This window comes from Stenella coeruleoalba (assembly GCF_951394435.1).
Source record: "Stenella coeruleoalba genome assembly, chromosome: 12".
Lineage (NCBI taxonomy): Eukaryota > Metazoa > Chordata > Mammalia > Artiodactyla > Delphinidae > Stenella > Stenella coeruleoalba.
This window is the reverse complement of record NC_137158.1, coordinates 34,653,931-34,667,586: the sequence shown is the minus strand read 5'-3', so window position 1 is coordinate 34,667,586 and position 13,656 is coordinate 34,653,931. Positions and strand designations below refer to the sequence as shown.

Here is a 13,656-nt window from a genome sequence, read left to right as displayed (position 1 = left end):
CCAGGTTCTTTTAGAGACCATGATATTTTCACTTCAGCCTGTCCAAGAGGGAAGCCCTTTGCACTCTACTTTTTTTGAGATGGGGAATTTGGCCCAGAGAAGTTGGATGGAAGGATGAAGTTCACACACTTGTTGTGATACAACTAGAATAGTAACTGAAGCCTCCTGAATCACCATCTATTGAATCTTCCAAAGTGTGAACTCTATCAAGGTAGGAACTCTGTTTTTTCATCTATGGATTGGTAACTATACTTTTTAGGAAAAAATAAAAGTAAAATCAACAAAACTTAGGAGGCTTAATGAGGCAGATATTGCTACCACCCCAGGATGCAGTTGAAGATGCTGTGTTTTAGAAGGATTAAGAAACTTGTCTATAAATAGTAAATGACAGAACAAGGATTTCAGCCTAATTCTGTCTGAACACAAAATATTGATGAATGTCACGTCAACATTTATAACTCACATTGTGATACCTTGCTTATCGATATGGTAGATCCTCACATATACTTGGTAACCATTATATTCAGGATCTTATTATAATTCACACTAGAGCCTAGGAAAACCTTCTCTAATATTTTCTTTGAGTCCAAGGGACTGGGTCTATGGTAACAGGAAGAGCATCACCATTTTTATGTTGATGTGTTGAAATACAAGCAGTGGTCGAAGTTCATCCTAGTGACTTAGGTATTTCCAAAAATAAGATAATAACATCCCCAGTAAACACTGAGATAAGCCCATATGAGCTGACTAAACTCCACCATTATCAATTCCAATTTTGGGTATAGACTAATGTTGTTATCTTGGAAGTAAGGTAATTAGGAAGTGACAGCCTCACGAATATTTTAGTTCCAGTTTATTATAAAAGATTCCTAATTTTGCATGGTCTTGACAAAGGGTACAACCTGAAACTCTCAATGAGAAGAGGTAATACCCCTGTTAACTTCAGCCATCAGTTGGCCATGATATACTTCTTGTCCTGGTGATATCAAAAATATGTGTTTTCTCACTCCTGCATCATTTGAATCAACATTCATATATACTATTCTCTCAGGCTAAAATACCCCTTATTTTGATTCAATTTCCTTCTTCAGTTTCCATCTATGAATGATGCTCCATGTTCAATTGTTAGCTGAAACATAACTCACTATCTTTAAAGCGATGTTATCTCAAAAAGAATTTTTTCTCAAGTTCTTATCAATATATCTTTTTAATCTGTAACTTTCAATGAATCCATCAGAAAACAGCTAAATGCATATATTACAAACTTACACTAAAATGTTCTTAAAGTAAGCACACACACCCAAATTCTAAGAGCCTTTCTTGTACTTTACCTCAATACCTATAAATGGAATCAAGAAAGATAGACCCAGTGTAATGTGTAGCATTTGTGTTCATACCTAATTTACTCATGTACATTAATTCAGGCATTTCTCTTGAATATGATCCAGGAGCAGAAACATGTTTCAGTATTTAATCCTTCTGTATGGTCTGCTCTAAGTAGGAAAGTCTATGAAGGCCTGTGATTATAAGCTGCATATACAAAGATTCATATTACATCAAACATTTTCTAATTATTGTATCAAATATTACAGCTAATTAAGATTATATTAATATATTATGTATATTATTTTAAATTAATATTATATACATTGTATGCAGAGAATCAGAAAAACCTGATGAGAAAATAAAAACATTTAAATTGCCTTAAGATATCCTTTATCCTTGAGTCCTAATAGTCAATTATTATATTCAATATATATAACGAATTGAAGATGTATATTTTTAGAGTTACTCAATAAAGTTAAATGTCAATGAAATGTATCTACAGCAGGAAATATTGCTTTATCTCTTCACTAGGGTATGTTTATTTAATAATTAAAGTAAGTAAACTGAATGTCTCAAGTACCTTTTCCAGACCTTCTTCCTTGAGGCTGATCACATCCAAATCAAAATCTGTTCGTAAGCCATTGGTTTTGTTGAAAGTTATTCTGCCTGTGAGGCCTTCCCAATGTGCCTATGGGGAAAACAAACAAACAAAAATCATAAATTAGTAAAGGATGAGAAGATAAAACAATTTTGTACAAAATGTTTTACCTTTTGTTACTTCTCATAAATCTACATTGCTATACGTTTTTATTCTCTTCTGAACTATGACGGAGGTTTTTTCTAAATATGATATCCTAGTCTCAGTAAAAATTTATTGTAAATTTTTCATTTTAAATAATGCATTTACCAGGTATAATTTTCCTTTATGAGAAATTTGTGGTTTATGTTTTAAATAGCAAACCTCTTTTAGCAAAGTGAGAAGAGTTTGGTCACTTGTAATATTTATGAGATAGTGACTATCTTGCTGGAGATTACAAATAGAACTACTATTATAAAATACCACTCCTAACACCAAACTAATATAAAGTAAACATTTTATTACAATGAAAGAAACTGAATCTAGGAAAAATTATGCTATACTGCTTCAATTATATATTTTCCACTTAGAATAATTAACTTATTACTTTACTTTTCTTTGTGCGAGGCTGGGAGAAATGTATCAAAATTACTTCACATCAAACTATACTTCCTGTAAAAGGCTCTCTCCAGGTAGAAGGGGGTGAGAATATAATAATCTAGCTACACAATGGGTTCATCCCTCAAAGGTGAGCAAATAATGAGTTTTTTTTTTTTAATATAAAATGATTTTCTATTCTGCTGGTTACATAGCCCCAATTACATGTTTGTTTGTTTTTTGCGGTACGCGGGCCTCTCACCGTTGTGGCCTCTCCCGCTGCGGAGCACAGGCTCCGGACGCGCAGGCTCAGCGGCCATGGCTCATGGGCCCAGCTGCTCTGCAGCATGTGGGATCTTCCTGGACCGGGGCACAAACTCGTGTGCCCTGCATCGGCAGGCGGACTCTCAACCACTGTGCCGCCAGGGAAGCCCCTACATGTTTTATATTATTTGTCATTTGCAAGTAGCTTGGGAAAATAGTTACATATGAAAATTTTAAATAATGTAACATATACTCACAACTATGTTTGAAAGAATATATACTGAGACTCAAAAGCAATAAAGCCCAGTAGATAAAGGGTAACATTTCAATAAGGATTACAGATGGATATCATTATTACTACATTTCTTAGGCTCCATGTGCTTCTTGGATACTTATGTGTAGGGATTCTAAAATAGATTTAGGTTAATAAATTACAAATAAAATAGAAAAAAAACTATAATATATATCTCTATGCATATTGCAACAGGTCATCACTGAGTTTACTGTGTTAACAGGTCTCCAGTAAGGAAGAAAAAAATTTTATTAACTCAACTTCGTCCAAAGAAAATAATTGCAGGCGGTTAACAAAAATCCATATTTAGTATAAAAATAAGCAATGGGATCAAGAAGTGCAGAAGCAGAAGTGCAGAACAGTAAAACAAATCTGGGTTAAAGACAGCACAGGGAAATGTATACCAGGTGAAACTGTGCAACTAATAAATCCAATCACAAATTCAATTTTGGACTTTCCAGCAACCAAAGCAAAGAAGAAAATATGATGAACTGTAACATACAGGATCCATAATTTAAGACACACCAATTGCCCAGGAGAAACTCAGCTTTTCCTGGTACTGAGACCTGACAGAAATGTCTCTTTTCGGTCCTCATAAGAGTGACCCTGTGTGATTTAGTGCAGCGGTCTCCAACCTTTTTGGCACCAGGGACTGGTTTCATGGAACACAATTTTTCCATGGATGGTGGCGGGGAATGGTTCAGGCGTTAACGCCAGAGATGGGGAACAGCAAATGAAGCTTTGCTCGCTCACCCACTGCTCACCTCCTGCCATGTGGCCTGCTTCCTAACAGGCCGTGGACCGGTATCGGTCCATAGCCCGGGGGGTTGTGGACCCCAGATTTAGTGGACAAGATCCTCAATAACACGCTACAATAAATACAATAGCGAGTTTCATACAACAGCCTCTCACAGGGTTGTTTGACACTTCTCAGTTGTCAAGTGCTGCATTCAGAAAAAGCTCTTCTTCAACTAGCCAAACCAGGGTGCTATGTTTGCAGCCCTGTGATGCTTAGCTTTTTACACCAGAAGTAAATATAGAATGTGGAGTAACAAAAGAACTGCATACTGTTCTAGGAGTATCATTTCATCTATCTGAGAGTTCAGTAACAATTACACAAGGAAAATTCACGGATATTCTTTGCCAAGGACCTGATGATTCTTAATTATGATTCTATTTGCACTTTTATTTTCATGATGAGTAATTTATTATATGATGAGCTGATGATTTCTTTTAAGCCATTAAAGAAAAAATTTTATATGGTAATAACAGCTGTGACTTTTCATAGCAAAGATTAAATTTTCATAGTTAAACTTTCATATAAAAACTCCTAACTCAACTATACTTTAATAAAATTTTTTTTAATTAAAAAAACTCCTGTTGTAATCAAATAAAAAGCATCCTTAGCTGACAAAGGAATTTCCTTCATGAGAGGAAGAATGGGAAGAATATGTGTGTATGAAGTGAGTGTGTATGTTTGTGTGTGATCTTTAAGAGTTTTCTTTCCTTTTTTTTTTTTTTTTTCTCACTATGGGCATGCTTGGTCTAAAACTATAACAGACATAATTAGAAATGATACATGGCCATAAAAATGGTTGTATTATGCAACATGAAGTAAACTTTGCACTTTCATGAATCCATATATTTTGTTTTATGTTAACTCTAATACAATTAAAATAACTAGACGTTATATTTAAGAACCATAGCTCTAAAAAATAATTCTTGAAAACTTACAAATTGGGTGTAATTTAGTGTAGTGCAAAGGGCATTCCTGTTAAAAATTCATTGCATATCATGTGGCCTATGACATAAACATTCTTCAAACATCTATGTTTCCACATAAATGAAAAGTAACATACATAAAGATTCAGAAAGGTGAAAACTAACAATGTCATAAATCATAGGTCACTGATTTTCATCTGTTCACACAATCACAGATATTTTGTAGGAAATCCATTTCCCTTCCATATTATTTAGTAAAAACGTTAATTTTGCTTGTATGGGGAAAGGTAGAAAGTTTAATTTAAGAGATAAAAGTAAAAGGTCACCTGTTAGGAAAAATGCAATAATCTCAATTCATTCAGCTTGAGGACAAGCAAGACAGGACAGATGTGCTTCTCCTGACTCACCTCTTTAATTAGGCTCATGAAGCGGGTCCCAAAGCGCCAGGGTTTGTGTCGATTGCACTGTAAGGAGCTGACTGTCATCTGGGGAAACTGCTGGACGCCCACAGACACCACGTGCACAGCATCATACATGAGAGCAGCATCCGTCTGAAAGCCGAGAGAAAAGGAAATGTGGCATCAATACAACATGGGAGACCCATGATGGGTGGTTTAGAAGTGGAGAGAAAGAAAGGGTGAGAGAAATAAATACCCAGTTTTTCTTCATGTAAGGGAGAAAACAGTATCTCCACATGCTGTGGTTCTCTTAAATAAGATATTGTGATCAAATTACTTCACGGGCTCCATTAGAACATCTGACCTACCCTCCCTTTCCTGAAGTGATAACCCAATTTCGTATCATCCTAGTATCTCTGCTGAAGTAGGAAATGTGTGCAGACATGCATTATTTCATTTTTTGTCTCTTACTCTGTTCTACTGCATGCGTGCATGCGTGTGCGTGTATGCACGCGCACACGCACACACACACACACACACACACACAAGGAATGCCAATGTGAACATTTTGAATGGTTACATAAATTACATATTGTATATAAAAGTAAATAAGTAAATAATTTCCTTACATAGGAAGAAAAAAGAAATTTGAAGAGATTCACCTAAAAAGTTTAAAGATATAAACCCTAATTTTTTCTGCAATTCAGCTTTTCAAAGGGTTCAATCTCAGAAATGATGCTAGAGTGTTGAATCTCAATACATGTGTTAATCCCTTTTCAAGAAACTAAACTTAATTCCCTGTACTGTCTTCTTTTCCCCAAATTTCCATATGAATACAAATTCATTTTGGCTTCTCAAGTAAGACGAATATGAATTCTACTGTGTGTGCACCTGCTCAAACAACTGACCACTTTAGAGGTGGATGATAAAAAATAAAATGTTTGTAAGTCATAACAAACCAGAGGCTCAGTGACGGTCAAGTGCTGTGTTAAATGGACCCTCACATTGTGTTTGACGGACCAATGCCAGGCTCACTACCTACAGAAGAGAGCCACTGACAATGCGGGCAGCAAGGAACTTTGGGCCATCTGCTTGGCATGGTTTGGAATAAAAGCATATATTTCCTCTTCTCATTCACACAATTAGTGAGCTGTGAAATGAATTCCAAAATGAATAGGAACCCTGTAGATTAATAGCGTTTGCCACAATACAATACAAAATGAGTACACACAGTAGCTTTCATGCAAATGTATCCTCAGGAACTTAACCACATAAAATGGAAGGCAGCTAAACAGCACAATGCAGTGACAGAACATAATAAAAATACCATTTTATAGTTCATAAATCTTTGGGGAATAGAGCTCAGATTCATAACCTTCATTTGGTAAATACCAGCTGACTGCTTTCACACACTCTGAGGGCTGCACAGTGAAAACTCGAGTAGTGGAGTTGATAACAGGCACAGAGCATGAGCCTGAGGATCAGACTGCTATTGTCTTTGGCCTGAGTTAACACTCAGAGGACATATTTCATATACCACATGGATGGTTATAAAAAAAGTTACCAAGATATGAGAGACACACTTGATTTTAAAATAAAATGAAGTTTTAAAAAATCACTGTCAACAAATGTATAGAGATATGAACACTTTCAGATACTACTAAAGGGAAGATAAGGGGCAATTTTGCAGATCACACCACAAGGGAGTTTTAAAATATCCATGTTCTTTTTCACCTAGTAATTTCTCTTTCTGGAATTTGCCCTGAGAAAAATCAAAGATAAGAACAAAAGCTACATACATTATTTCTCTAAAAAAATAAAATAGAGTGGAAATCTACTGAATGTTCAAAATAAGGAAACACAATAAAATCACAATGTATTTCACATAAACATTAAAAATCATGTTTTGAAAAATATTCAGATGAGAAATTGCAAGTGGTAAAATGCTAACTGCAAAAATAGCTTATACAGAACTGTATTTCTAGCATAAACCATTATATACATCTTTATGAGTACTTAATATGTACTATTCAACTTATTTAACTCTCACAGTAATGGTTTAATAAAAACACTGATATTGTTCCCACTTTACAAATGACAAAGCTAAGGTTGAGAGAAGTTAAGTAACTAAACAAAGTCACACAGGTAAAAAGCAGAGAGGTCCAGATTCAAACAGCCTCACTGCTCACAGCAAGTATTCTGAAACATCATATTGCATGTTATATGGACAAAAACCAAAACAAACTGAAGGGAAGAAAATACACTAAAATGATACTAATAATTACTCTTGGGAGATAGTAGAATTTATGTTTTTTCCTTTTTCTTTACTTTTTGCATTTTTTTAAGATGGAAGTTTACTAAATACCATTGCAATTATTCCCAAGATGAAAATTTTGATCTACTGTCACAAAATAACTAAAAGAACACAAACTATGATATTACTACTATCCTGCCATGACTTACTGACTTATATGAAAATCCTAGAATAGTAATCTTATCTAAAATGACAATGCTCGGAAATAATTTTGCTTAATTAAAACTTTGAAAATCATTTTTGGTACATAGTTTTAGCTTCTGGATCAGAGGATATACTAGATGATAATAAAACTATTTAAGATCTGTGATTTTAAATATAATTATAAAAGGAAGACAATATTTATTAAACTATAAGATAAATACTAGAGAAAAAAATTATAATTAAAAAGTTGTTGATCAAATTTCTTCTTGAATTTCCAGTTTAAAAATATGTTAATTTATTATAAAGCAATAAATAGAACTTCTGAAACTACTCTCTCTGATATTTTCATCTGCTTAGGGTGCTTTTTTTTTTTTTTTGCGGTACGCGGGCCTCTCACTGCTGTGGCCTCTCCCGTTGCGGAGCACAGGCTCCGGATGCGCAGGCTCAGCGGCCATGGCTCACGGGCCCAGTCGCTCCGTGGCATGTGGGATCTTCCCGGACTGGGACACGAACCCGCGTCCCCTGCATCGGCAGGCGGACTCTCAACCACTCCGCCACCAGGGAAGCCCTTAGAGTGCTTTTTTTGTCCTATTTTTAGACTAGTTGTTTTATGTGATAATATGGAGTTGTTGTCCATTTAAACTTGATATCCTGTCAGGCTTTCCTTTACTGTATTTTTTGCAAAACTGTACATATGTAAATTCTTTCAACTTTGGAAAGTTTTGAGAAAACTCCAGCTTATCAAAAGTGGTTTTCTTATTTTCATGAGAATGTATAAGCTTGAAATTTTTCCTTAATTTAGTAATATTACTAGTTAACATTTGTTCAGTATTTATTATGTGTAAGGCACTTTCCTTAAATCATTTCCTTTAATTCTCATAACCATCATGCAGTTGGAAATTCACTGGGTCTGTATAAAATAGGAAACTGAAGCAGAGAACAGTTAAGTAACTGGTCTAAAAATCATAACATATAGAGGTGGAGCTGGATTTGACTCTAGAAAATCTATCCAGAATTTACATACTTCTCTCTAGTTTCTTGCTCAGTGCTCTATATTTAATAAAGCAAAATTGTTTAAATTGTTTTAAAGTTATAAAATATAAGAAATAAATAAGTACTTGAATACATTAATCTATATAATTTCTTAATAAGCAGTAAATATTTACATAATGAAAATGTACTACGAAGTAAGGGAAAGTATAGATTGTGGAGAACTGGTAAATATAAATTCACAAAATAAGAAATACATTGATGTATGAGATTAAGTCTATAATAGGTTAGTCAGAATAGAAACATTAACCAGGAACAAGGTCATGAAAGAAGTAGATTTATTCTATATAGTTGCTGCTCATTAGGTTTACAAAAGGCAAAGGTACTAGAGTATCTTTCAAGATCAGGCTTACGGGGCATATTACTCCCAACTCTAAATTGTAGAGTTTGATTGAGCAGCTCTTGCTAAGTCCTCAACCCTCTCATTTTGACTCTATAATCCTTTGCCTTGACTTTTCTTCTCTCAATGGAAAAATACGAGGAAAAAAGGGAGGAGTAGAACAGAAGAGGAGAAAAGTAGAGGAGACACACAGGTTAATTACTTTGTCATCATTTTTATATTATCATTAATGTCAAGTTACATTGCATGCTTACTCTGTGCCACACTATGTCCATTTCTCTATATGCATTTCACAAAGACCCTATGTTTCAGGTGATATTACTCTTATCATTTAGAGAGGAGAAAACTGAGGCTTAGCAAGGTTGAAGTAATCTTCTCAAGGTCTCATCACCTTGAGAGACAAGACTTAGAAAACAAGACTCAGGCAAAGCTTAGCTCTTAGAACTACCATCCAAACTCTCATAATAAGACTCTGGCAGAAATAAGACTCAGAAAAAAGCCTTAAAAACACGATTCAGACAACGTCTAATTCTTAGAACCACCATCCTACCTACCATAACCAACTATCTCCCCTAAACCATATTCCCACTGAAACTATGACAGGCCATGGAGGGGAAACTGATGGCAGCAGATCTCATATTTTTGGAGGTTCTGCTGAATACCAGACAATTATGTCCCAAAGACAGTATATCTCTGAGCTGAGATTCAAATAATAGTTCATTTGTCTTCCAAGTCAAATTTTCTTCCTTGTACATAATAGCTACCTCTAAAAAAACTTCAGAGGTAAGCAAAACTGTATTTTAACCAACTAAATTAAAATGGAGTATGTATACAATTTGATTATTAAAATACATAGGAGGGGGTTAGATAAAGTTGTAGTCATTCAGATCCTAAACTACAAAGACAAAATCTAGGCAGAGAGAAAAAATAAATCAGCAAGGAAGACAAAACAATCCATCTTATTTTCTCTCTTTCAAGTATAATTACTCACATATATAAATAGATCACACTTATTGGAAAGCTAGAATATGTGTTCACCCTGGGAATACAGACCAGAAGGAATCGCAGTCTAGGTAGGTACAGACAGAGCCGAGTGCAGCCCTCCGTGTTTCACTACTAGGTCAAGCATCTATCAATAGCAATACGAGCCCCCTTGAGAGCCCATCTCAGACTAGACTGGAGTTGTACTTTATTTTTCTTTCCAAAATAAGCTAGTTAACCTACAAAGAATGTTTGTCAGCCAAAAACTTGTTTTGCAAACCTTTAAAACTGTGCAATACAGTCCTAATCATTTCAGTAAAACAACAATGATCTTTTTAAATGGATGGTTTGAAAAGATCACAAGAAGTGCTTTCTCATACATTTTAAATATACATTAGCCATCTCCCTAACTTACTGCTGGGTTTATCTCATATCTAGTTTAATTACTTTTAGTCATGCAGTGTGCAACGTGGATGCAGGTGGAAGAGTGATGACTGCTAATTTCTTTGGTTGAGCTATTGCCACAGAAATTGGTTTAGTCACCCAGTGCTATTTCATCTATCTCAAGTAACCTCAAGTCTGATGAGACTTTAAAGTATTGAAAGAACACTGAAATGTAAGTATGCTTACATTTCTTTTATGCTCTGAAAAAATCCACCGCATATTTTTAAATAATTGAAGAATCAGGGAGATTAGATGCTCTCAAAAGTTTCAGATGATAAAATTTACCATTGCTAAATATTTCTGATTTGGGATGTATGATTGAAACATTTCCAAATATATAAAAACAGGAATAATAATGGATACTGTGACTAGTTAAAATATTTCTATGTACTTAGATTTCATTTACAGAAGATTCTGGTACTAAGCAGTAAATTACCAAGCATGTCCATATGGAGTGCATGTGTTATTTCAGTTTCTGATCTCTATAATCATCATCATTAAACATCTTTTTTGTAAAGTTCTGGGATAGATGTTCTAGGAGTCATAAAAAATTAAAACATAGCCTTTATTCACATGAAGGATGAAACAGTTAGAAATGAACAATTTTTAACTACATATGATCATAGAAGGGAACATTGCTACATAAAATCTCTCTGATACTCTAAAGACTTCTCTTTGCAAAAAGCTAGCAAAGGTAGGACTTCCCTGGTGGCGCAGTGGTTAAGAATCCGCCTGCCAATGCAGGGGACAAGGGTTAGATCCCCAGTCCAGGAAGATGCTACGTGCTGCGGAGCACCTAAGCCCATGTGCCACAACTACTGAGCCTGCGCTCCAGAGCCCGCAAGCCACAACTACTGAGCCTGCGAGCCACAGCTACTGAAGCCTGCGCGCCTAGAGCCCATGCTCCGCAACAAGAGAAGTCACTGCAATGACAAGCCTGCGCACCATAACGAAGAGTAGCCTCCGCTCACTGAAACTACAGAAAGCCTGCATGCAGCAACAAAGACCCAATGCAGCCAAAAAAAAAAAAAGGAATAAATTTTAAGAAAATAGAAAATTAAAAAAAAAAAGCTATCAAAAGTATTTATCTTCCTTCCCAATGGGGAGGCAGTCTTCTGGAATATTCCATTCCCCAGGTAACATGACTTTTGGGTACCCCATTGAGTTTTGCCTGGGAGAACTTGGAACACAGCCTTTTCCCATTTATCTTCTCTATTATGCCAGCAGAGTTACATTTATGACAATGTCATTCTGCTGAAGCACTTTTTACATATTTGGGCTCTTGACCTAGGCTCCAACACACCCAATACTGTATTTAATAATTTACATTTAAATGTAACTAATCTTAAGAGTGATATGATATATGATCGTATCTTGATTATAGTGATGGTTATATGGGTGTATACTTAGGTCAAAACCTATCAAATTGTACAATTTAAATATGGGAAGTATAATACATCAATTTTACTCCAACACAGCTATTAAAAAAACCCTGATCATTCATTTTTCCGGGAAGACGGTTCATAAATTTCATTTTATTCTATAAGTATCTAGAGTCCTCACAAACTAAGTGTCACTGATCTGTATCTTCTTTCCTCCTTGAACATTCTACTTTTAATAAAACTATTTATGCTTTCTCATTTTTTATCTTACTTTCTTGATACAAGCATCTTTTGGATAATAACCATACCTATCTTTGTAATACCATGCACGGTATCCCATATATTGACTTGCCCATAGTAAGTGTATAAAACATTTTTCAACAAATTGATGAATTCAACCAAAAAGTTCATTTAAACTGTAAAAGAAATAGATATTAGGAAGCTCTGAATAACAATCACACTTTGCCATCTAGCTAGAATGTATTCCCTCCCAGAGGTACAGTGAACTAAATCTGCCAGTAGCTCAGACCTGGGAGGAATGCGAGTGCAGCCTCTGTCCTGTTTCTAAATGAATTTATAGTAACAGTTCCGTGAACACATTTATCTTTCCATTAAATAAGTGCAGGCAGGTCTCCTTTGAGATCTGAATGCTAGCTGGCAGGTGGCAGATCCATTCTGGAACTCCTACGTCGCAGATTTTGCTCATTTCTGTATTCCCATCTGAAGTATAGTGCATAGCACAAAGAGCAGCATGGTCTCATACACGGAGTTTAAGTTTATGAATCCTGGCTCTTTCATTGATCTTTTTTTAAATTAATTTTTATTGGAGTATGGTTGCTTTACAATGTTGTGTTAGTCTCTACTGCACAACAAAATTGACTAGATCTTTTATCTAAAACAAATAATAAAAAAATATTTAAATCCCCATTTGCCTTGTTTCTTCATTTTATAATTGAAAATGAAAAATGATGATCTGCCATATCTTTTCCTTGTTGGAAAAACCACTTTTATAAACCAGATAGTTCCAAGAGAAAAACAATTAATATTGATTCTTCAATTGGAAGACATGAATATTAAGGTTGGTGGGGAAAGGGCTAGATTCTGACCTCTGGAGCTCCCTCGCACAATCAGCACAAGCCTAAATGGGACAGAGGATCATCTACCACTCTGAGCAAGGGTGAGGGTCACACATGGAAGGCAGGATGGGGTTCGCTCATTCAGCTGGCACACTGCAGCCAGCACTCTGCCCGGCACGGAGCAGGTGCACAGTGGCTGCTAACGAAACTGAGGGATTGAAGAAGAAATGCCCTCAGACCCAGTCGGGAGCCAATTGTCAGAGACAATTCTCCCAGTTACACTGCAGCTGCCATTATGCTTACTGTGTTGCCGGCTCTTTGTACTACTCTGAAACGGAGTTCTTTACCAGCAGCTGCGTGGACTACACGGACTGCATGAGATAATACATTAAAGCAGTTTGCACAATCCCTGGCTCGTGGTGCATAGGCAGGTGTTAGATGATGATGATGATGATCACCAGAAGAGCTGTAATCTTGTCAAGATGGATCCTATCCAAAACAAGGGACCAGTTTAGAAAGTATAATGTTTCAACCCTTCTGCACCCACTGTTAGCCTAAATAAGGGAACAGGCTTCATGCTGTGCAAGAAAGCAGATCAAATTCTGGAAGGAGAAGGGGCAGGAAGGAAATTATCGTACAACAACAACTTGATCCCTGTAAAATGTGGTGTGTACACAATGCCACAATTCAGTGCTCAAAAAGAAAAAAAAGTTACTGAATATACACACATTACCTGACAAGTTTAGAAT

The 13,656-nt window shown here is 35.7% G+C and overlaps 1 protein-coding gene across 9 annotated transcripts in view; it reads right to left on the bottom strand.

Moving 5' to 3' along the window:
- The window catches only part of GRIK2 (glutamate ionotropic receptor kainate type subunit 2), a 641,759-nt gene that overhangs the window by 244,399 nt on the left and 383,704 nt on the right, over positions 1 to 13,656 (bottom strand). For all 9 annotated transcript variants that reach the window (XM_079938731.1, XM_079938723.1, XM_079938729.1 and 6 more), the window contains 2 exons: positions 5,186 to 5,329; positions 1,907 to 2,014 (listed from right to left, as the gene is read on the bottom strand). In XM_079938731.1, coding sequence (XP_079794857.1) covers positions 1,907 to 2,014; positions 5,186 to 5,329 — 252 coding nt within the window. The remainder of the gene's footprint in view (positions 1 to 1,906; positions 2,015 to 5,185; positions 5,330 to 13,656) is intronic.